At 48.2% G+C, this 23,802-nt stretch overlaps 1 protein-coding gene across 1 annotated transcript in view; it reads right to left on the minus strand.

The window, feature by feature from the left end:
- Positions 1-15,724: 15,724 nt before the first annotated feature.
- The window catches only part of GALNT17 (polypeptide N-acetylgalactosaminyltransferase 17), a 446,202-nt gene continuing 438,124 nt past the window's right edge, over positions 15,725-23,802 (minus strand). The window contains exons 10-11 of the mRNA XM_061207933.1: positions 18,065-18,232; positions 15,725-17,234 (exon numbers count right to left, since the gene is read on the minus strand). Coding sequence (XP_061063916.1) covers positions 17,106-17,234; positions 18,065-18,232 — 297 coding nt within the window. The 3' untranslated portion in view covers positions 15,725-17,105. The remainder of the gene's footprint in view (positions 17,235-18,064; positions 18,233-23,802) is intronic.

Here is a 23,802-nt window from a genome sequence, read left to right on the forward strand (position 1 = left end):
ACAAACAGATGGAGAGATATACCATGTTCTTGGATTGGAAGAATCAACATTGTGAAAATGACTCTACTACCCAAAGCAATCTACAGATTCAATGCAATCCCTATCAAACTACCAATGGCATTTTTCACAGAACTAGAACAAAAAAATTCACAATTTGTATGGAAACACCAGAGACCCCGAATAGCCAAAGCAATCTTGAGAAAGAAAAACGGAGCTGGAAGAATCAGGCTCCCTGACTTCAGAGTATACTACAAAGCTACAGTAATCAAGACAGTATGGTACTGGCACAAAAAAAGGAAATATAGATCAATGGAACAGGATAGAAAGCCCAGAGATAATCTTGATCCTCGGTGGCAAGACCAAGACAGGGACGTGAACCTACACGCTGCAAGCATTTACAAAAGGCCACATACAGGTTCACAACATTCAGCAGTGACCTGTAGGGAAAAAGGAAAGGAAGGAGGAGATGAGGGAAAGAAGGGAGGAAGGGAGGAAGGAAGGAAGGGAGGGAGGGAGGGAGGGAGGGAGGAAGGAAGAGAAAGAGGAGAGAGGGCAATTGACAAGACATTAACTTTCAGACCAGTAGGGACTGTTACAAATGCTAAAAAAAAAAAGAAAAGAAAAGAAAAAGAAAGGAACAAAAAGAGTTTGCTCTGCCTTATATAAAACTTGTAGGAAAATTTGCCTTAGCAGATAGTGAGGCTTTTGGCATCTACTGAACAATTAAAGGTAGTGATTCAGGAAGAGGATTATCTACAAGACAAAGTTTTTAATGCCAAGAAATTTGACTTGCTTGAGAAGAGATTCCTTATAGAATTTTTATTAGCTGTGTTTTTAAAAATGTATTTAATGCTATTTTAAATCCTCCCTCCCCATTTTCAGTTTTCTATCCAACCTTGATCTTGACAATTATGGTTGGCAACACCGTTTCCAGGTACAGAAACTGGCAAGAAGGTCTTCTGTTTCCAGGATGGGAGCATTTCTGTTTCTTTGTGCTCCGTCTCCGGGACTGATCCATTTACGAGGCTGCCATTCCATCTGGGCACTCACCGTGACAGGGTGGGGAGACAAGTCCCTTTCTCTTACGGAGCTTCATTTCCTCCTCTGAAAACAAAAAGGATTGGCCAAGATATTCCCCAAGGTCCTTCTCAGTCTGATGTTCTAAGTTCTGATGCCTTCTCTAAAGTTGACCAATGGAACTAGCTGCTGGACCAGAACAAGGAAATTAGTGCTGTGTGTTTCTCACCTATAAAATCGGGGGGATAATATTGCCTTGAGCACCACAAAGAGATGCCAGGGGATTCCCATGTGCAAGAAGGTAATTTTAATTATTTTTTATAAATCGAAACTATAACGTGCTTTACAAACGTGTGGGGTAAATTACACCTTCAGGACCAGCCAGATAGAAGCCTTAAAACAGCAGCTCTTAACTTTTTGGCAATTTGATATTTTGAGAATTTAATGAAAACTTTGAACTCTTTCTTCTCCCCCAAATGGACACACATGTAAAACTGTGTTTAACCAGGGCTCACATTTTCTTAGATAATAAACCACTGTATTTTCATTTCCAATAACCCCTAATTCTTGGTTGTGCTGGTCTCTCCTTCACCTATTAAATAAGAGGGGTCATTGCTTCAAAGAGAAGTTAATGCATCCCGGGACAAACGCGTCCTCGTTTAGTTCTGTATTTCAAATTACACTTTTCTGGGTCAATAGGAAGCTCACAGTTGTAGGCTTTGTTGACAGAGAAAGGGACTTCTAGGATCCAATAGCCATGCTTTACAGAGGAAGAGCAAAGCTGGGTGGTCTGAATTTAGACTTTCAGGTGGCTTCCAGTACAGGGAAGTCCTGCTCCCCAGGAGGGAGGGCAGCCCCCTTCCCCTTTCAATTACAAAGTTGTGCCGGGGAGATTTGGAGATGGAGGAAAAATGGAAAGAAACCAAAGAAGATAGGGCTTTGGCATTTCGTGGGGAAACAGACTACCCACAGGGTGCCCTGGACCACCATGTGGCCAGAGCACTGTGGCAATAGCACCCAGCCCAGCGAGGGAGGTGAGGCTTCTCCCCCATGGCCTGGGTGGGGCCCCTAGGAAGTCCAGAAGTCTCTGCAGGCACCACTGTAGGGACCTGCAATTAGTGACGTGACCGATGGTGCAGAATAAGCTTGGAGGCAGGATAAGGTGGCCACAGAGCATGGCACCCTTGTGCCCTGAAGATGCCTCTGGTCATCAGAGGTGGATTGCTCGCTGAGACCATCCATGAAGTCAGCAGTGGTCCTGAGGCATGCACAAGAAAAGGGAGGTCAGGGGCCTAGAGTCAGGAAGAGCCCTGTCTGAAGTTTAGTCCAGCCAAGAGGACCAGGAAGGCAGGCTAGGTCAGCATTTTCTGGCCCCTGAGTTCAGCTCCCAGAGGCGCCTCTGAGAATTGTGACACTTCCTCTCTTGTCCACTAGATGGCACTGCTGCAGTGCTTGCTCCTTAACCTTTAAGAGGGAGGGTCTCACATCCAGGCAGGATCCCTGAAGGCAAGAAGGGTTACCAAAACATCTTTCAGTGTCTCCCTGAGGTTTACTCTATGATGTCCCTGGTGCCTCAGATTCCACATCTTAGAGCTGTTCTCGAGCTTGTTCACCTGTCCTAACAGCAATTTAATGAGGATCAGGGTTTTCCTATGTCCTCCGGGGAGATGTGAACAGAGTAACTGGCTGGGCCCCCCATGGGCCCTGGAGTCCTCGTGACCTTGGGACTCTGGTTGTAGCCACAAGAGTGGATCCTTGCTCTGTGGCTCAAATATTGATCTCTTGTGTCTGAGGGAAGCGATCACAGATGTGGACATTGTGCCGCTGGATAACCCACCGCTTCCCTGCACTTTCTGGAAAGTTAACTACTGCTTTGCCTTGGGAGAGAATTATGGCAGGTCATTAGCTGAAATGCCTAAAGCCAACTGCTTTTAGGCTTTGTAATATCCTGAACTCATGGAGGGTTGTTCTCTAGCTCTCTTGCAGGGAGGACCTAGCTAGAAAGTATCTCTGAGGGCTTGGAGGAGGAAAAGGGAGATTCTTTTGCCCAGATTTTAAGTATTGGGGACCCTCTTCCTGACTCATAGATAAATCCCTGGTGTCCTCAGCTGATGAGCCCATACATGGAAGCTTTAGAAAGTCCCCACCAAAGAGAACCTGGCCCCTGACGAAGTATCTAAAGAGGGACTTCAGGGCCCGGGTCAGGGGTCCAAGGCTGGAGCTGGTTAGCTGTGATTCTCCTCAAACATACAAGGACTCTGGACCAACTGTGCCCCCAGAACACAATTCCTTTCCCCAGGGACAAGCTTTCCACATGAGGATGGAGCCCTTTGTCTCATCGTGGTTCCTCTTAGAAACAGACACTGAGACAAAGATTCAAGTGCAGGTAGTTTTTTGGGGGAAATGCAGGAAACCAGGAAGGCAGCCGATAAAGCCAGCTACCACTGTGGGTGACTGGAGTTTAATCCCGTGGGGGAGATTCAAGGAAATGGCACGGATGGCTTCCCCAGATTCTCAGAATTTGCCCACTCAAGGAGTGAGGAAGCTGGATATTTACACACAACTGTATGAGGCATTGTTTGGTGGCTGTCAGAGACCCCCAGGCAAAGAGATGCTGGCATTGGGAAGTCAGCCGGAGCTCAGTGATGTGGAAGGCCTGAGGGATATAGGTGGCCACCAACAGTATCCCTTACCCTCACAACCTTCCTCTGCCAGCAGGAAAGCCAGATGGGAAAGTCTATACCACGTCCCATGGGTCCAAGAGGAGAACCAAAGTGTTTCCTATCTATAGTTTAAAAGGGTCTATGAGACAACTGCTCAATCTGGGGTCAAACCAGAGAAACATGCTGAAAATCAGTCATCAAAGTAGGTGACATAAGCAAGCCTCTTTGGTCCAGTGTGTGGCAAAGTGGAATTTAGAACCGAGAAGGCTGGGAGCCAAGAGTAACAGGGGAGAGTCAGTTACCAGAACAAATTCTAGGCTGAGAGCCTCTGCAGAGGCTGAGAGACGCCCTTCTGACCTGCATCCTTCAAGAACCTGGGGCTGGAGGCTGACTGAGATGACCCAGGAAATCAGCATTCTGCTGGGATATTGTCGGGTTGTCTGGGCTGGTGATGGAGCTTGGGGTGGACAGATTGAATGAGATAAAGGCTTCTGCATGGTGTTGGCACATAAGACATTTTGGCCATCATTTTTTTTCCTAAAGTGTGTACTGTTACTATTATTATTAGTGATGAGGGAGTCCATCCATTGAATTGCTGCATGCCTTTAACTCGCTTGGGAGCTTTGGCTCCAAGAAACCTGTCTGGCATCAGGCAGTGCCTTGGTAGAATGAGACTGGGACGAGAACTCTATCTCTGCAGCTTCCTAAGCTCAGGTCCATGGACTCCTAAGGGCTCCATGTGTAGGATTCAGGGAGTCTGCGAACTTGGATGAGAAAAGAATGATGCCCTTGGTTTCTTTTACCTCTAAATGAAAGTTAGCATTTCCTTTAATTATGAAAGGAGATAACAAACCACAATTGATGAAGAGTACCTGTACCTTTGTCACCAATAAAAATCACAGATAGTTTCATGTCAAAGTAGTTGTTGCAGAAATCTTACAATATCATCTATACCCATACAACTTTATATGTTACAGTGATAAGATATCACATCTTATTTAATGTATTAATAAAATGGTATATATATTTCTATATCATAACATTTGTGTATTTCTATATAAGTGGGCTTCTTGGTAATCCTATGTACTTTATTTTACACATTTCTAAAACTTTATTCTAAGAAGGGGTCTGTAAGCTTCCACAGACTGCCAAAAGGGTCCATGGCATGGAAAATGTTAAAACCCCCTGGCAGGCCCTCAAATGTCAGAAGGTACAAGGTCAACCCAGGCTGGTACCACCTGTCAGACCAGAGGCCAGAGCACACGGGGAAGGTCCCGGACTGTGCTGGTCTCCTCTGACCGGCTCCTCTTCCCCGCCCCCTGGGGAATCACTCAAGGCGCACAACCTTCCCTGGTTTTCTTTTCACTCATTTCAGAGGAAAGGAGCAGCGGATATCAGTGTCTGGCGCCGGCAGGGGGTGCAGCCGCATCGCTCAGAGCCGCCTACGGGAGGCGGTGCGTCTACGGAGCCCCGACCGCATCTTTTCACACCTCCAACCACCAACTCCCTCCTCCCACGCGGCACACCGCGCCGCCGTCCTTGGCAACCACTCCACACACCCGGGCCAGACCGAGCCACGGGCAACCTGGGCCGGCTTAACAATTCGCTGTCCTTTCAGACCCCACCATTCTCTGTCCTTTCAACAGGTATGGGGGACGCAGGGTCCCTGCCACTGAGGAACAGAACTCAAATTTCCACCAGGGGGCGCTGGGTGTGCAGGTGCGAGGAGAGCCCACCTGCATTTCTCCTTCCTAAAAAGATGTGCCTTGAAAGAAAAACAGGAGGTGACCAGCCTGCTCTCTACTCCCTGTTTTTTTTTCTCTCTCTGCCTGTCCATCCCACTCTCTGCTTATCTTGCTCTTTCTCTGACGTCTCTTTCTTTTTTTTTTTCTTTTCTCTCTTTGTCACCTTTCTGTCTGAATGTCTCTCTCGTTGCTACTTCTAACACTGTTTATTTCTTCCTGTCATTCTGTGCTTGTTTCCTCTCTTTATATATGTCTCTTTCTGCCTCTCTCCTTCCGTCTCCCTCCCTCCCTCTGTCAATCACACACACACACCCTCATGATTCCCTCCCAAGGCTGCAGGCAGCTCTTTGGGGCTGGGAGCCAACCCTGCAGCTCATGAAAGCAGGGACTGTGTAGAGGGACGGTGGTGGGTGAGCAGCCTCTCTTTTTCAGGCTCCTAGGTGAGTGATTTCTATTTCCTATTTCTGGGCAGCCTCACTGATGGGTAGGATGCACCTGAAGCCCAGATGGAGGCGTGGGAAGACAAACACAGGTGCTGGTCCCACACAGCTGGTTCTCTCTCTACCACTGATGACCTGTGTAACCCTGGACAAGCTAAAGAACCTCTCTGGGGCTCAGTTTCCTTGTTTCAATGGGCCTCACTAAATCAGTGTAAATACTGGATTTAAGCAGGATTCTCGGGAGACTTAAATATGTGTGTTGGGCAGCTTTTGAATGGTTCCTGATGATCGCTGCTTCTTGACACCCCCCAGGCCCTTGTGTATCTCCTCCCTGAGGGTGGGCCGGACCTAGTGACTTGCTTCTAGCAAACAGAATATGGCGGAAGTGATGAGATTTCACCTCTGAGGTTGGGCTACACAAGATTGTGATTTCCTTATTGCTGGCTCTTTTTCTCTCTGGTGCTCTCACTTGCTTGCTCAGATGAAGCTGCCTTGTCGTGAACTTCCTATAAAGAGGGCCATGTGACAAAGAACTGAGGCCTCCGGCCAATCAGCCAGCAAAGAGCTGAGGCCATCAGTCCAAATGAATCCTCCCAACAACTGTGGATCTTGGAAGGAGCTCTTCCATCAGCTGAGCTTTGAGATTACTCCAGCAGTAGCCAACATCTTCACTGCATCCTGTGAGAGGCCCTGAAGCAGAGGACCCAGCTAAACTGCCTTTAGAAGCTGACCCACAGAAACTGTGAGATCATAAATGCATGGTCTTACGTGACTGAGCTTTGGGATTGTTTCCTATGCAGCAGTAGATAACTAACACGGTATATGAAAGAGCTTGTATTAGCTAGGGTAGGCTAAAGTGCAGTAACAAATAGACCCGAACATGTAAGGGCTCAATGAAACAATCCTGGTCAGTGAAGTCAATGAGGTCAACGAGAGGGTCTCTTTCATGCAATCATTCAGGGCCTGAGATTCCTTCCACATTAAGGCTCCACTGTCCCCTAAGATCCCACAGTTGTCTGCATTCAGCCCAGAAAGGAAAAGGAAGAAGGGTGAAGGCAATCCCACTTCCATGAAAGCTCAACCCCAAAGAGGCACCCATAACCTCCATTCACACTCTCTTGGGGAAAACTTATTCACATAGTCCCATCTATGTTCAAAAAAGACTAGGAACTATATCTAGTCATGGTGGCTATAAGCTTGGAGAGAATGACTCTGGGTGGTATAGACCCAGCCAAAATCCTCAGTATGTCCTGGCCAAAGGGAGCCTGGCCCTGGGCTCTTCTTCTCCAGATCATCTTTCCTGAAACTGAAATTGTCAGAGACTTACCTACTGAGAAGTTCTTGCCTTTCTCATCTCATCCTGGTCCATGTGTCCTAATGCTGCCCAATCAAGACCTCGGAGTCTCTTCTCTCTTACAGCTTGGTAGTATTCAGGTCATGGATTCTAGAGAACATTCGTCTGCTTCATACAAAGCAGCATACAAATAGGTCTTTGTATGTTGCAGTGGTTGATCTATTACTAACTCATCTGCAAAATTATGAGCTCCAGAAAGTTTCCATACCAGACTACATCTTCACCTTCAGGGTTGAACCATTGCACCAGACATTTTAGACCATCCTGCATCAGGTTTCCTGAATCAGCAGAAATTTTGTTTCTGAATCAGTAAAGATTAGGTTTAACGGCATACATCAAGAAACCCAGAAAACTGTGGCATAAATAAGAGGTTTATTTTTTCACTTTATTTTTCTCTCATGTAAAGAAACCTTTAAGTAGGCAACCCAGGGTTAGTATGATAGCTTCATCAGAAGCCCAAGGTACCATTATTTTTTGCTGCACTGTTCTCAAAGTCACCTTCTAGTTATAATATGGTTGCTGCAGCTCTAGCCGTCACGTCCATGTTCCAGGAAGCAGGGAAAGGAGGAGGCAAGGGCCAAAGGGTATATCTCCAAGCTGAATGAGCCTCTTTAAAGAACATTTCCTATCGGCAAGGGAGGCTGGGAAATGTGGTTTCCTAGCTGGGCACCTTGCTGCACACAGCAATACTGAGATTCTCTTAAAGAAGAAGGGGAATTGGGTAGGTAACTGGCAGTCTCTGATACATCCTCTTACTGCCTACAGGAGCAGAAACATAGATTCCCCAGACCCAAATCCCAACTGGCTTTTCCATAATAGCCATTAATGGTATTGACTAAACTGTCTGTATCATTGCACTTTTATGACTCTGCTGAAGGATGCCCCCAGGCCACTGTGTCTTTGTTACAGCTAATAGCAGCCAAGTATAAGAGAGTGGCAGTGCTGTCTCTTGGGCAGATGGACAGCCACTTCCCAGACCCTGGCATCCAGTGCCTGAGATGATTGGATAAGACAATGCTTATGTTTTTTTATTTTTTAATTGAAGTATATGATTTACAATGTTGTGTTAATTTCTGCCAGACAGCAAAGTGAGTCAGCTATACACATATACACATTCTTTTTTATATTCTTTTCCATTATGGTTTGCCAGGATACTGAATATAGTTCCCTGTGCTATAAAGTAGGACCTTGTTGTTTATCCCTTCTGTATGTAATAGTTTGCATCTGTTTATCCCAAACTCCCAATCCACCCCTCTCCCCGCCCAGCAACCACAAGTCTGTTCTCTATGTCCGTGAGTCTGTTTCTGTTTCGTAGATAGGTTCATTTGTGTCATATTTTAGATTCCACATATAAGCGATATCATATGGTATTTGTCTTTCTCTTTCTGACTTCACTTAGTATGATAATCTCTAGGTTCGACGGTGGGATTCTTGATGTTATTTTCCTCTTGTTATTACTTAGCTCTGTTATTTAATTTTTCTCTAATCAACCTTCAATTCATTTGTAACTTACCCCCAAAATTTTTGCTCCTGTTTGAGTCGGACTATTTTCCTAGCCAGCTGAGGGCTCTTTGAACCATTTCAGGCAGGTCCGGCCATTCCTTTTTCACCTTAAAGTATATATGTGTTGCCACTTCAAGCTGACCAGAGGGAAGCAGAAGTCTGGGCAGGAGGCGGAGCCTAAGGCAGCACTGGCTGTTCTGAGTCAGTGGCTGCCTCCCAGGGACCAAGATGCTCCCAGGGCCTGGGGACACGTGAAATGAAGTTGGTGACTCTCTGCTCCTCCATCATGCAAGCATCCATGGCAGAGAACCTAGGCATATTCCTGTAACTGCTTAGCCAGCCTCCTCCTGTCTTATCCGAGGCTTTTATGTTAGAACAGAGGGCTTGGAGCAAAGCTGCTGGACAGGTAGTGTTGCCTAATGATTATGAACAAGTGCTTTTGAGTGAGTCTGAATCGCAAACCTGCCCCTTACAGACTCCGGGACATTGCGACATGTTCTGATCTCTCTGAGCCCCAGTATTCTCACCTATAAAGGGAAAATAATAGTACTGGCCGGGAGGTTGTTGGGAAAATTAAGAGAGAGGGTGCTTGTAAAAGCCTTTGCCTATGGCCTGCACACAGCACGTGCTCAAATAAAGGTGGTTGTTATAACTATGGTGATAATGACACTTTTGTGCCCCACTCCCAGGCACAAGGCTGGTCCTGTCCTGCCAAGCAAATCCTCCCCACCACCCGCATCAGCAGTTAGCACCAGCCTGATGAGGAAACCGGCTCACCAACAATGGAAATCCAGGGAAAGCAGTAAAAACAAAAAAATAGCAAAACAAAACCAAAACACAAAACCTCCCTGTGTTTGAGAGAAACACTTGCCCGCACTCAGCTTCGCCAATATGTAGGTACCAGTGGGAAACTTCCTCACCCTTCTGGATAGTTCTTTTGGGGTAAGAAAGGTCTTTAAACAGCAGATAACTCAAAACCCAAAAACTTAAGACCAAAAACAAAACCGAAGAACAACAACAAACTTCCCACTACAACGACCCAAAGCACAGACTATTTCCTCCACGGAGATGGCAGCTTTCTTCCACTGAGCTGTCATCAAGCATGTTTATCTCACAGCTGTCAAGAGCCGGACTCTGTCTAATATGACACCTCTGGGAGACTGTCACGTGCGCTGGGAGAGGCCCAGGAGAGCAGAGGCTCTCCATAAGGGTCAGGGTCAGGGTCAGGGTCAGGGTCAGGCTGTGGACCACCTGAGCACGGGGTGGATGGGAAGCAGGAGTTTCTGGCCTCTTCTGCCCCGGTCTCCTGCAGAGAGCCGATTTCCCCTGTACCCTGCCTGCTTCGAGCCTAGCGCCGCGCTGGTTACTGACCAGAACCTCACGGAAATGCTCCAGAAAGAAACACTTGTTCTCTCCAGGAGCCAGAGCAGCAATTCCACCTTCAAAAAGAATTCTAGAAACAGTCCCAAGACAGACTTAGAACCTCACTAATTTGGACAAATTCGTGGTGGGTTAGGGTTGGGCTTCTGGGGACAAAGGGACTCTGAATTCTAAAACAGTGGAAAGGAAATGCATTCTCAGTGCACATGGGAACCAGAACTTTCCTCTGATTTCCGCGTTGGCCCTAGGTGGGGGACACGCTTCAAAGAACATCTAAGATGTGGGTATAAATAGCAGAGTGGTGGGATGCATGTCCAAGGGGGTCTCAGAGGCACTCTGCAACTGTGCAGTGAAAGAATCTTCATTTTCTAAGCTTTGGTCATAGGAGCAAATGTCCAGGCAAACATTTACTCAAGTATCTGGAATACTGAATTAGAGAGGTCAGGACTTGGAATGATGCAGAGAAATTCGGAGACATGAATTTGGGCACCAGAAACTTGGTTTGGTGACTTGGGCCAGGACGGGGAACTTTCGTTCTTCTTTGTGTGTTTTCAAGGGCAAAAAAGTCTGGGGAAAGTTTTAAGCAGAGCAGCCTGTGCATTCTTTTTTTTTTTTTTTTTTTTTGAGGGGTGGGTATAGTTGCTTTACAACTTTGTGGTAGTTTCTGCTGTACAGCTAAGTGAATCAGCTATATATATACATATATCCCCTCCCTCTTGGACCTCCCTCCCATATGTCAATTCCAATCTCCCAATTCATCCCACCCCGCTTCCCCCACTGTGTCCACATGTCCGTTCTCTACATCTGCATCTGTGTTCCTGCCCTGCAAATAGGTTCATCTGTACCATTTTTCTAGATTCCACATGTATGCGTTAATATACGATATTTGTTTTTCTCTTTCTGACTTACTTCACTCTGTATGACAGACTCTAGGTCCATCCACGTCTCTACAAATGACCCAATTTTGTTCCTTTTCATGGCTGAGTAATATTTCATTGTATATATGGCAGCCTGTACATTCTTGTTTGTTATCTGCATGGCTGGATCATAAACCTGCCTTTTAACTAACCAAGGACGGTGCCCCAGGCCTCTGTAGAAATTTCAGCATCTGAAATTGCTGAGGCTCAAACCTCGCCCAGTGCCTGTTGGATGTGACCACTGAAAGCTCTGCTTTTCCTGCTGTTCAAAGCTGGATCCCACACTGGATGCAAGCCCAGACTCCCGGGGCTGAGGGAGGGTTCATAATGTTAGCTACCCATGAACTACATATTTGGTGAAAAGATTAGTCCAGCTGAAATTGATGAAGTTCACCAAGAACCCCTCAGCTTCACTCTGACCAATTTGGCTGTGCCATGAAGTGTTTCCTTTAGGCGAGAGGTGAAAATTCTCTACTTAATAAGGAAAGAAAAAAATCGTATGTTGAGGTTACTAAGATCTGCGGTGAGAACGAATCTTCTATCTGTGAAACTGTGAAGAAGGAAAAAGAAATCCGAGCTAGATTTGCTGCCGCACCTCAAACGGCAAAAGTTATGGCCACAGTGTGTGACAAGTGCTTAGTTAAGATGGAAAGGGCATTAAATTTGTACAATAAGAAATACTGAGAGAGAGAGAGAGAGAGAGACCACATTCACACAACTTTTATTACAGTATATTGTTCTATGTTATCATTATTGTTGTTAATCTCTTACTGTGCCTAATTTATGAATTACACTTTATCATAGCTATGTATGTATAGGAAAAACATAGTATATATCGAGCTTGGTGCTATTGTAGTTTCAGGCATCCACTAGGGGTCTGGGAACATATCCCCGTGGATAAGGGGGTACCACAGAGCACCCCAGTCTGTGGCAAATGGATCGTGGCTGCCTCGCCAAGACAGTGAACCATTTCACCAGGCGGCAAAGATGAATTCTGTCCATGATAAAGTTGTCGTCAAGGGAACATAGGTTGTTTCTCTCTCAGTTACAACCAGCAGCATTAAAGCTTCAAGCAGGGGCCCTGACTTAAGGTGCAAGGTAGATTTTAACAGGCAGTTAATCTTGTTTTCAGAGTTCCAGAGGGCCGGACAGTGGGAAGAAGTTACTGATATTCAGACCTTGTTTGGTTCACTGTCAGAAAGAGGTTTCTGCCCTAGAACTAGCTGTCTCTAGAGTTTATCAAGCCGATAGTAGACTGGTGGATGGGCGTCCAGTGGGAGAGTGGATTAGATGATATTTTGACCCTGGAGTAACAGGAACCCCCGACCATTTACTAAGGATGATGATCACTGGCGAGCCTGACAGTCTCCAGGGTCCCGGAACCAGCAGCAGCATTAGTGACGCCTGTCTGGCTTTCTCAGTTCCTCATCTTGGCTTTTTGTGTTTGGACAGTGTTGGGGGCCCACATCAATAAGCAGCAGCAGAAGTTAAGCTGGGAGCCACACGTGCAAGAGCTACCCATCGGCTGGAGCCTCTTTGCGGAAAGAACGCTGGAATCTGCTAACACGCCAAGAACCCCATTTATACCGATAGGCGTAGACCCCCATCTCATGACTGCCCCGGCTCCAGGGGTGGGGAGGCCCAATATATTGTGTCTGTTTTCTTCTTTCAAATATAAGCTTTAAAGGGTAAATACCATGATACTCATCATTCATCATGGTGCCTTGCAATTGCTCAATATGTTTTAGTTCCTTCTTCTTTTGCTCCCTCCCTCCCTCCCCTTCTCTTCCTCCCTTCCTTCCTCCCTCCCTCCCTCCCTTCCTCCCTCCCTTCCTCCCTCCTTCTCTCCCTCTCTCCCTTCCTTCCTTCCAGGAAGTCTTAAAAAGCAAACCACAGGGCTTCCCTGGTGGCGCAGTGGTTGAGAATCTGCCTGCCAATGCAGGGGACACGGGTTCGAGCCCTGGTCTGGGAAGATCCCACATGCCGCGGAGCGACTGGGCCCGTGAGCCACAACTACTGAGCCTGCGCGTCTGGAGCCTGTGCTCCGCAACAAGACAGGCCACGATAGTGAGAGGCCCGCGCACCGCGATGAAGAGTGGCCCCCACTTGCCGCAACTAGAGAAAAGCCCTCGCACAGAAACGAAGACCCAACACAGCCATAAATAAAAATAAATAAATAAATAAATTTTTTTAAAAAAGTAAGAAAGATATATTATAAATAAATTAAAAAAAAAAAAAAAAGCAAACCACAGAATAGGTGTCCAAATATATTTGTTGAACTGGACTGAAGTAAACCTCTGGAGTTCGGGGCCCACCACCTGTCCCTATATGTAGGTCTTGGACACTCGCCTAAGTGAGAAAGCAGAGTAGCCGAGAGACCCAGGGATTTGCGCTTCGGGCGAGAGGAAGGGGCAGCTGATTAGAAGCTGGTGATCTGCCAGCCCAACTGCTCATCTGGAGCTCAAATCAAAACAAGAGGCTGGCGTGCTGGCAATGAATGGGGATTGGGAAACTGCTTCTGGCCCCTTGGCTGTTTCCAGACTTCGTGGACCACCTGGTTCCTTGTGCAGGCTCCGAGCTCCTCCCCAGTCCATCCCTGGGCTGCTGACACTCAGCTGTTCTCAGAGCAGCCCTTGAAAGCAAAGTGGAAGGAGGAGAGATTGCATACAAATCAGGGACAACCGATCACCGGACAGCCCAGTGGTGTGCGGGTCACCAGCTCTGCCCAGGCCTGACCTCTGTCCTTTGTGAAACAGGGATACTTTCTGAGAATAGTGGAAAAAATACGATGAAAAAAACGTGGCTTCAGAAACCCAAGTCAAAGGGTTTGGAGTACTGGCTTACGATGATGGCTTCTGGCCCAAACTGACCTTTCTCTGTCCTTTCGGTTTCTTCTTCTGTAGCCCCCAGAATCAGTATAAAGAACACATTTGAGAACTAACACATTCAAAGGCGTCAGCTTTGATGGCTTGGATGTGGATCAGGAATACCATCTGTGATTTTTTTTTTTTTTTTTTGCCATATGAATTGAGGGGGAAAAAATGAAAGAGAAGGAAATGGCCACCAGACAGGAGAGTGGGGAGCATCTACGTGACGGGACTGCATGGATGGAGGGAGATGCACAAAGGTTGTGAGAACTCAAGCCCGATGCTTGGAGTCTGCTGCCTGAGATATGCAGAGGTATGGGTCTCTGGAACTTCCAGATTCCCCTAAAGTACTGAGACCCTAGGCTCCCCCAGGGCCCTGCTTGTCTTTTCTCTCCTCCCTCTCTGGCTACAGTTAATTCCTCTTCTCTGCTTTGGCCGCTGGCCTGCCACCCCCAAGCCTTCAGGTCCCCTGGGATGCTGTGGGGCAGTGAGGATGCTGACCCAGATGCTGGCCTCAGGCTCTGGCCTTTGGGAGGAACCAGTGCTGATATGAACAGACAGCCCAGGCTTCCTGGATGCTGGAAGCAAGGGCCAGAGCCAGGATTTGCAGCGCACGTGCTGTGCCGGGGGGCTGAGAGCCCTCCATGGCCCTAAACCAGCACCCCCATCCCCACCATGTAAACAAGCAAACCTGAACATCCTGCCTGCCGCCTTGCAGCCCTGAAGAAAAGCAGCACTTCTCTCTTGAAAACTCCAGGGCACTTGCTGCTGTCCGTATGCTAGGGGTGCAGCCTTAGGAATAGAAATGAGCCCAAAGCGCAGTGAACAAGTCAGAAGGTGGGGCTCCAACTCCGTCGGGGGGACATGAGTTTGGATGTTGCGGAACACAGAGCAGGTCTTGCGGCTTCTCTGGTCCGAGGCCATTTCGGCCCATTTCCCGGAGGATGAAGGATCCCACAGGGGCCCACTGAGTACCTCAGGGGGATTTGGGCACAAAGCCTCAGCTAACGGTAAAATGGAATATTTGCCTTCTTTGAGCTTCTACCTTCAGACCCACACAGGAGAAGAATGGCTCAGTCTGGGCAGGACCGCTCCTCAAAGCACCGCCTTGGAATACTACCCAAAGCCCCCTTGACCCCGCGGGGGACCGGCAGACCCTTGGCTCTTTTGGCTTAATAGTTACCCGAAGGATCTGATATTTAAGTTTGATGAACTCCTCCTCACCAAACAGCAGAATTTTCCATCTGTGCTCATGGACCCCGATTCTCAAAGAGCCCCCCCAAACGGCAGCTGACACGTATGTCTGTGGGTTGGGTTACACTGAACAAGCCGGACCTTCTTGGCTTCCTGGGAGGGAAGAGATTTGGGGCTGTCCATGCCCGGGGACTTCAGCCCATTTCCTTCCAGGCTCATTTCCAGGGCAGAAGGCCTGCCGTCTTTTTGGATTTCGCTTCTCCATGAATAGAAGGGGCAGCTGCTTCCACTACGGGCTCTCTGGTCTCGAGAGATGGGAGTGGCTGCCGGCAGCAGGAAGGGGCGGACCAGGACGCTCGGCCAGGTCGCCCACGGCCCTCCTCTCCGTCACAGCTTTCTGCACCTACCTGACCCTTCTAATCTGGGGTCAGCAGGGGGTTAGCAAGCAGGTGTCCAACGTCAAGTTCTGTCCTGCTTTGGGGGAAGGCGAGAGCAAGGGCAGGCTGGCCGTGTCCCCACCCCACGAAGTGAACGCTCTCTGCCTTTAATAAACCAGAAGCCCTTGCCACGTCCCAGGAAGTGCCTCCTGGCCCGGGCTCTGGAAGAATCAAAAAGCAAACAAGGATGAGCTGGGAAGTGCTCATATGTATTTATTTCACAAAGGGGGAGATGATCACCAGTAAGATGCCACCAAATGAGACACTGTGAACCCCAAACTGGGCAGGTATGGGCTTTGGTTCTGGGCAGGGCTTGGCCGGACAGCATGAGGGAGACAGACGGGAACTTGCAGGAGGGCGGCCTTCCATCTGGGGCGCCAGCCCAGCCACATCCTCCTGGCCAACCCGCCCCCCGCAAGCTTCTCAGCATCCTTGACCTGATCTGGGCCGGCAGTAATGCGACAAGTCCAAGGCCACACCTCCACGTCTGCTCTACTGTGCACTCAGACACACACGCCCACACGCGCCATGCACGCACACACAGGCAGCCGCACACTCGCCCCCCAGGCACACACCCTCATACGCATGCACACTCGTCCATATATTAACTCTGATTTATAAGTGCACCCTAACCAGAGGGCAATCAGAAAAAAGTTATTACTCTTCAGAGGGGACTCGACTGCCTTCTTCCCTGTCAGCTGGCAGAGCACAGGGAGACACGAGAGCGTCCTCCAGGGTCCCGGCCCCCTGTGCTGTGCTGACGTCAGTCCTTAAGCTCCAGATGGGGGCTGCTTGCTGCGGTAGCCACTGTGAGTCCGGGCTCCCCGGCCCCTGGGCAGGCAGAGCAGAATGGGCCCGGCTCCAGCCTGGGGGGGGCCCTCACAGCTGAGACCACCCCACGTGCTCTCTGGCTCCCTGCTGACGACACGGGTGGAAGAGCTGGTCCAGGCACATAGGATCCTAGTGCCAGGTGACCGTGGAAGCGTCAGCTCCTTCCAGGTCATCTCGGGGGTGGGGTCCAGAAAAGTCCAAGGCCACCCGCTGGAAAGGTTTGGGGGGTGGCGATCTTGGGCTGTGAACAGGCATCTGGGCAGAAGCAACCCGGGGGACACGGAGTCTCAGGGCCTCGCTGCCTCCGCAGAGGAGGGGGAGCTAGGCTGTGGCCCAGCACCACCCCCCTCCACACTGTTGAGGGGTCGGGTGCAATTCAGAAGCTGCTGCTGCTGCTACGAGAGATGAGAAAAAGGAGGGGCCCCCGCCAGCCCCAGTCCTGCAAGTGGATGGGAAGACGAGCAGGAGATGTGACGTGTCACTCCTCGGTACCAGGTCCACATCCAGGCTGCAGGATACACGGCTCCCGTGCTCCCAGAGAAGGGTCGGGGAGCTCTGCCAGGGGCATGAGCCTCAGGCAGCTGGATGCCTGATGGAGAGGCAGTGTCTCCATCTGGGCCCCAGGCTGCCCTGGGGAAGCCCCGGGAGGCCCACTGAGCACCTGCCGACTCCTTGCTGTTTCTCTCTCAGCGTGGCTGGTCCAGAGGACGCAGCCCCTGCCCCGGGGGCCAGGCTCCGAGGGCCCCCGCTCCTCCCACTACTTGATGAAGTTCTTAATCGTCCACCTCTGCCCCGTGCAGCTGCGGAGGATGAGGTCGATGCCAGCCAGGCCTCGGCTCTCCACCTCCAGGCAGCGCCCCGTGCCCTTGTTCATGACGGCGCCATTCTGGGAGCACGTGGGGGTGAGAGGGAGAAGAGACAGACAGAGAAGGAGACAGAGAGATGGAGACGGAAAGACAGAGACAGAAACAGAGAGACAGACAAACAGAGAGAGAGACAGGGACAAAGAAACAGAGAGAGACAGAGGCAAGGATGGAGAGACAGACAGAGAGATAGACAGAGACAGAGACAAAGATATAGAGAATGAGAGAGACAGAGAGAAACAGAGAGATAGAAACAGAGAGAGATAGATACAAAGACACAGGGAGAGACAGAGATACAGAGACAGGGAGAGGGGGAGGGAGGGAGAGAGAGAGAGAGAGAGAGAGAGAGACGTAACCACCATAGTGCCCGGCACATGGCCCCTGTTGGGGAACAATCCCACCAAAATTCTGTGCACAGCGGGGAGGGATCGTTGGGCCTTTGGGCCTTCTCTGGGAGCCCTAAAGTCAGAAAATAAATAAGCTTCACCAAGTCTGAGTGGCTGAACCAGGTGAAAGCATTGGGAGGGGATGGTGTCAGGATGGGGGACTGCCCGGGATAGTCTCAATCTGACTTTCTCCATCCCTCTGGCATTTAGAAGATTCCAGAGAAATCACCCTGAACTCCCTCTCGAGATGTGTCAGAGCCCAGCCCAGCCTAGCGCTGCTGCAGGGATGCTGAAGGCTGTCTCACAGGGAAAGGCCCCAGTGATTCCACCTGAACACGCGCAGGAGTCCATGTGCCTAGCCTTAAGCTGGGAGACCTTGGGTTGCACTTTGCTGGCCGCCCTTGCCGGGGGAGCTCGCAGCATCCTCACGTGCTCTGGGCCGCCAGGCCTGTCCGCGGAGCACTTACCTGGATGAAGTTCCAGCGCTTGTACAGGCTGCTCTTGACCTTGTCGCAGTCCAGAAGCTGGGGCAGACGACTCTTGGAGTTGTCCACCAGGCAGCGGGTGTCAGGGAGGAGCGTGGTGGTCCCCAGGGCTCCCAGGTGCAGGAAGCCCTCCTTGGTGTAGCGGGCCAGCTGGGGAGAGAGCAGAGCGGCAGGGCCACGGAAGGTAGAGGTGAGACCACGAGGGACACATGGGTCACCCAGGACTTTGTCCATGCTGCAGTCCCGGCCACCTTCACAGGCCTGTCGCACATCCACACACACACCCAACTCACTGGGGCGCCCCGTCCAGGAAGCCCACGGCTTGCTAAGCCTGGATACAGATTCCCTAGGCCACTCCCTGATTTCCTTCTAAGCACGTCCTCGGTCAATGTTTCAGGAGTCTGGCCTTCTGTTCAACAACGCGGGGAGCAGGAATAAGTGAAAAAGCGGGACATTTGATTTCTAAAGCTTGGCTCTGCTTCCAGCTGGCTGGGCCACCTTGAACAAGTCAATTAACCTCTCTGATCGTCCGTTTCCTCCTCATTTGTAAACCGGGGTTAATTAAATCTACCCTGCTGCAAAAGGGCCCAAAGAGTCAGTTCACTGAAGAAGAAACAGGCATATGAAAAAGCATTCAACCTCCTAGGTACTAAAATAAATCAAAAATCAAAACAATGAGACACCACGTTTTAAAAAAAAAGATTATTTGTATTTTGTCAAGGTGAGCCTAAGATGGGCTGGAGGGGGGGGTAAATTACTACAACCTTTCAAAAAGGAATTTCAAAATATAAACAGTGTGCTTTTAAAATGTTTCTCTCCTTTGACCCAATAAATCTACTTTAAAAAATCTTGGGAATTCCCTGGTGGTCCTGTGGTTAGGACTCCGCACTTTCACTGCCGAGGGTGCAGGTTCAGTCCCTGGTCGAGGAACTAAGATCCCTTCGTAAGCCATGAGGTGCGGCCAAAGAAAAGAAAAAAGAAAACAAAAATCTATCCCAAGAAAATAATTAGAACTGTGAACAAAAGTTTATGTAGAGGGGTGGGGAGGAGGGGGAATTGGATGAGGGCAGTTAAAAGGTACGAACTTCCACTTATAATATAAAAAGTACTAGGGATGGAATGTACAGCATGATAAATATAATTAACACTGGTGTATGTTATATATGAAAGTTAAGACAGTAAATCCTAAGAGTTCTCCTCACAAGAAAAGAAATTTCTTTCTGTTTAATTTTGTATCCAGGAGAGATGATGGATGCTCACTAAACTTACTGTGATGATCATTTCATGATGTATGGAAGTCAGATCATTATGCTATACACCTTAAACTTGTACAGTGCTGTATGTCAGTTATATCAATAAAACTGGAAGAAAAAAGTTTATGTACAGGGTATTTATTGCAATGTTATTTCTACTGATGAAAAGGCAGAAACACCCTAAATGCGCAACCCCGTCCTGGTACTTGCTCCATGCTCCATGTACTGCAACAAATGCTAGGGAGCATTGGGTAGATTCCCAAAATGGCCACATCTTTCTATGCACCCTGGGCAATATGACTTTGCTTCAGTTTCTATTAGGAAGTGGAATCTGTTTTCTCATCCTTGAATACTGGTTGGCTTTGTGACTTGCTTTGGCCAACAGAATGTAGCAGAAAGGGGGATGCGTCTGTTGCTGGTATACACCTTGCATATTTCCACCCTCCTGGAACCCTACTGCCACCATGGCAGTAAGTCCAGGATGGCCTGCTAAAGGATGATAGCCACGTGGCCCGAACAACCAGCCAGTCAACCACCAGACAAGTGGATGAGGTCATTGTAGATCAGGCAGCCCTCAGCCGAGTTGCTGGGTGATGGGAGAGGCGTGAATGAGTCCAACCCAAATCATCTGAGCCTGGTCCAGATCACAGAACCATCCAGATGACCCACAGACTTGTAAGCAATAATAAATAAATGCATATTGTTTTATGCCACTAAGTTTTGGGGTAGTTGTTATGCAGCAATAGCTATCTGATACACAGATGATATTGCCTGACAATCCTTCTCACCACTAGTTATGAGTTCATACTAGTTTGGTGCCTTGGCCTCTCCTGACTGCCCATGTTGTTTAAAACCCTGTATTCCAACTTTTGAACAAATACATTCACCTGTCTTTCACACTCCTTTGGGGCAGGGATCGTGTCCAATTTATTTCATTCTTCCTAGGAGACAATCACAGACCAAGGGCTCCGAACATGTTTGTGAATGAGCACATTACAGATGTGATGAGCATCTTCATTTACAAAATGCAGCCACAGCTACTGCTTTGAACTCCACAAACATGTTTTGAAGAGTCCTCTATGTGCCCAGGCTGGGAACAGGCACTGGAATACAAGGATGGGGCTGTATTCCCACTGAGATGATTCCAGGGCAGGTTGGCGAGAGGCAAGCACAATCTTCATGTCCATTCTCATGATCCTATGAGGTGGCTGGAGCAGGAGTGATGATCATTATTAATATACAACGGATGCCTAATCCATTACAAAATAATATTACCAGCCAGCATGTATTGGAGGCATACTCTGCTCCATTTCTAAGCATGGTACAGAGAATAAATAATGTAATTTCTACAATAACCTGTGAGGTAGGTGCTATTACCCTTCCCATTTCGAAGAAGAGGAAACAGGCATGAAGACATCTGGTCACGTGGCCGGGTCCTGGCTTTTATCCTTGGGTCCCCAGAGACTCGATGGTTGGCAGCCTTGGCCCAGCAGCTGAGCAGCAGAGGACCTCCTCTCAGATGACCCTGGGTTCCTGAGAGCCTGGGCATTTCTGGCCAGGAATGGAGCAGAAAAGTAGCTCTGCCTCGGGACACAAGTGCCTCATCAAGGGATAAGATGCTCCGCAGGGGCTCTCTCTTCTGGTGAAAGCTGCTCAGAAACCCTCTGTTCTGATCCCCAAAGGGGGCCTGCCTGATCCCCTCAGGAACAAGTGACAGGAGTTTATTAAATGCCCTTGAGAGGGAGATGTGGTTAACATGTGTTTTAAACCCAAATTAGTTCCAAATCAGAATAACTGTTAGAGGCAAAATGGTAAAAAAAAATCAGAAGCCCTGCCCCATCCCTCCTTCAACAATGTCTCTCTGAACGTGTTTAAATTCATCAAATGCAAAGTGATGAATGACAGCAAGCTGCCTTTATGTTCAGGGGAAAGATATACACAGCTGCTTATTGAAATTATGAATCAATCTATTACCCAGCAGGCACGTGAGCAGCGCTAAGAACATTAATTAACTGAGCATATCTGTGACCCAGATGTTTAAAAAGAGTGAAGCTAAATGCCACTGGGAGTTAGAAGCTCTCCTTTCTGAGGTCTTTTAGGACATGAAAACAATAAGACCCAGACTTCCGGGACCTGCAAAAGGCCACATATCCAGCCCCAGGTGAGGAGGGCCCTGTGGGATTTCTTTTCTGGGGGAAGGTAGTTTCTCACAACGGGAACCGTACAAGGAGGCCACATGCATGGGCTCTGCTGGCCTGGCCAAGGGGCCAGGGTCAGGGGAAAGGTGGTGAGTGCTGAGACCTGACATCCACCAGGTCCCCCAGTTTCCCCAGTCCTGGATTGAGAGCCCATCTAGAAGTGCTCCTTCCGTAAGGACCTCCGGCCGCCATCCTCTGCATGTCCAACTTGCTTTCCTGCCTCCAGGGCTTTGCTTCAGCTGTTTCCCTGCCTGGAAATGCTAGTTATTGGGCTCCTTCTAGAACTTTCTGGCTTCAACTCTCCTAGAGCTCAACGCAATTCTCTCCATTCCACAATGTCTCCTTTCATTCTTCCAGCCCCCAGTCACCTCCTCTCCCGTCTTTGGGACAACGTGGATCCATATTCTCTGGTGCCTCCCTTCAAGGCATGGAAGAGTCCCATCTCCTCTGGACCATCCTGTGTGTCCATTCACCAGGGGATGGATGTTTGGACTGTTTCCACTTTGGGGTTATTATAAATTATGCTGTTATGAACAGTCCTGTATAAGTTTTTATGTGAACATCAATTCTCTTGTTTATACAGTTGACCCTTGAACAACACAGGTTTGAACTAGGCAGGTCCACTTACACATGGATTTTTTTCAAGAAATATGTACTACATGATTCTCCGTTGGTTCAATCTGCAGATTCAGAAACACAGATAAGAAGGGCCAATTTCTCCTATATTTCCTCCTAATATCCCAACTAAGACTCTTCTGGGAACTGAGCTGCTGCAGTAGGCTTGTAACTGGTCCTCCTTCCAGCCCTTCACAATTTCCATCTGTCCTTCCCAATCCTGCACATTCAGATTCTATCATTCCCTGCCTCAACCTTCAATGGCTCCCAATGCCCAGAGATTTATGAATAAACTTGTAACCATGATCTTCTACTATAGGTCCCCAACTCACCTTTTGTTTTAACTCTTTGGTTCTCGGCTTAGTCTGACAGATGACTTGAAGTTTCTCAAAAAGAGCCAACAGTCTTACCTGAATAAATTATAGCCCCACCCTACCCCTACCCCATCTCGCTTCGTTCCACAAAGCCACCCCGCCATGTGATCTATTTCAGCTTACATACTTGTGTAATATTAATATGTCTTTCCCTGTTAACAGATTTTTGTCATTGTTGTTTTAGTACCGCAGCATCCTACCCATTGTTATACAGCATAAGGACCAAGAAAAGTATCTCACAAAGAGCAAAAGCTCTATAAATGTCTTTTGAATTGAATGGGATTATTCTAGATTTGGCTGCTGGGCCCATGAGAAATAAATGTCATTATCCACAACCCTAATGCATTAGGAAAAAACCCTCTGAGCTCAAATACAGTTAATTCTCATTTAGGAGAAAAAGGAATTTTCTATTAGAAATGATCTAAGAGGCATGTAAAACTATTAACCCACATTTAACAGCCTTGAGGGAAAACTCAAATATGCAGGTTATAGCCAAATAAACAAAAACCAGCCAAATAATTGTGGAATAACTCTGGAACACAGCAAAATCTATCGGATTGTCAATAAAAACATGGCTTGCAATGGCTTTCATATTAAGGGTCTTTCTTATCACTTTAAAATCAGGCTCAGTGAGGGTAGAAAACCATTGCTAAATGAAAAATGCAGTTTCTCCAGCTTCTACCCAGGAGACAGAGAGATGGGTTCCGTTGATTCAAAACTGCTTTGGGGTGAATTTATTTGTTTGTTGCATGGCTGAAGCCATAAGAGTGGTTTCTGGTGACTACGTGTACATGTGTACATTTTAAAAAACAAATAGACTTTCTCCATCACTGTCTAGGGCATGCCAGAACTCAAACTGAATACAGAAAAAAAATATTTCCAACTATATCTCAGAGTGGATGCATAGTGGCTGCCTGGGAGCCGAGGTGGAGAAAAGGAGCAGGAGAAATCTCTGGGCGGGGGGAGAGCAGGAATGGAAATGTTCTGTAGTTTGATTGAGCAGGGAGTTCCACAGGTGTGTACCCCTGCCAGAACTCCTCAAATTGTACACTTTAAACAGAGGCAGTTTATTGTACCGACCTTATACTTCAATGAAGTTGATTTAAAAATCTATCTGGGAGCTTGGAAGGCATGCTATGGAACCAGATACATTTCCTGTAGAGAGAGCCAGCTCCTGGTGGGTGGGATGGTCCCCAGGACGTCTCTCCTCAATCTTCTCCCATCCACCATTATGACCCACCATGCTGGATTCAAGCACGGTATTTCCAGAAAATGCACTT

Source organism: Eubalaena glacialis, chromosome 13 (assembly GCF_028564815.1).
Source record: "Eubalaena glacialis isolate mEubGla1 chromosome 13, mEubGla1.1.hap2.+ XY, whole genome shotgun sequence".
Taxonomy (NCBI): domain Eukaryota; kingdom Metazoa; phylum Chordata; class Mammalia; order Artiodactyla; family Balaenidae; genus Eubalaena; species Eubalaena glacialis.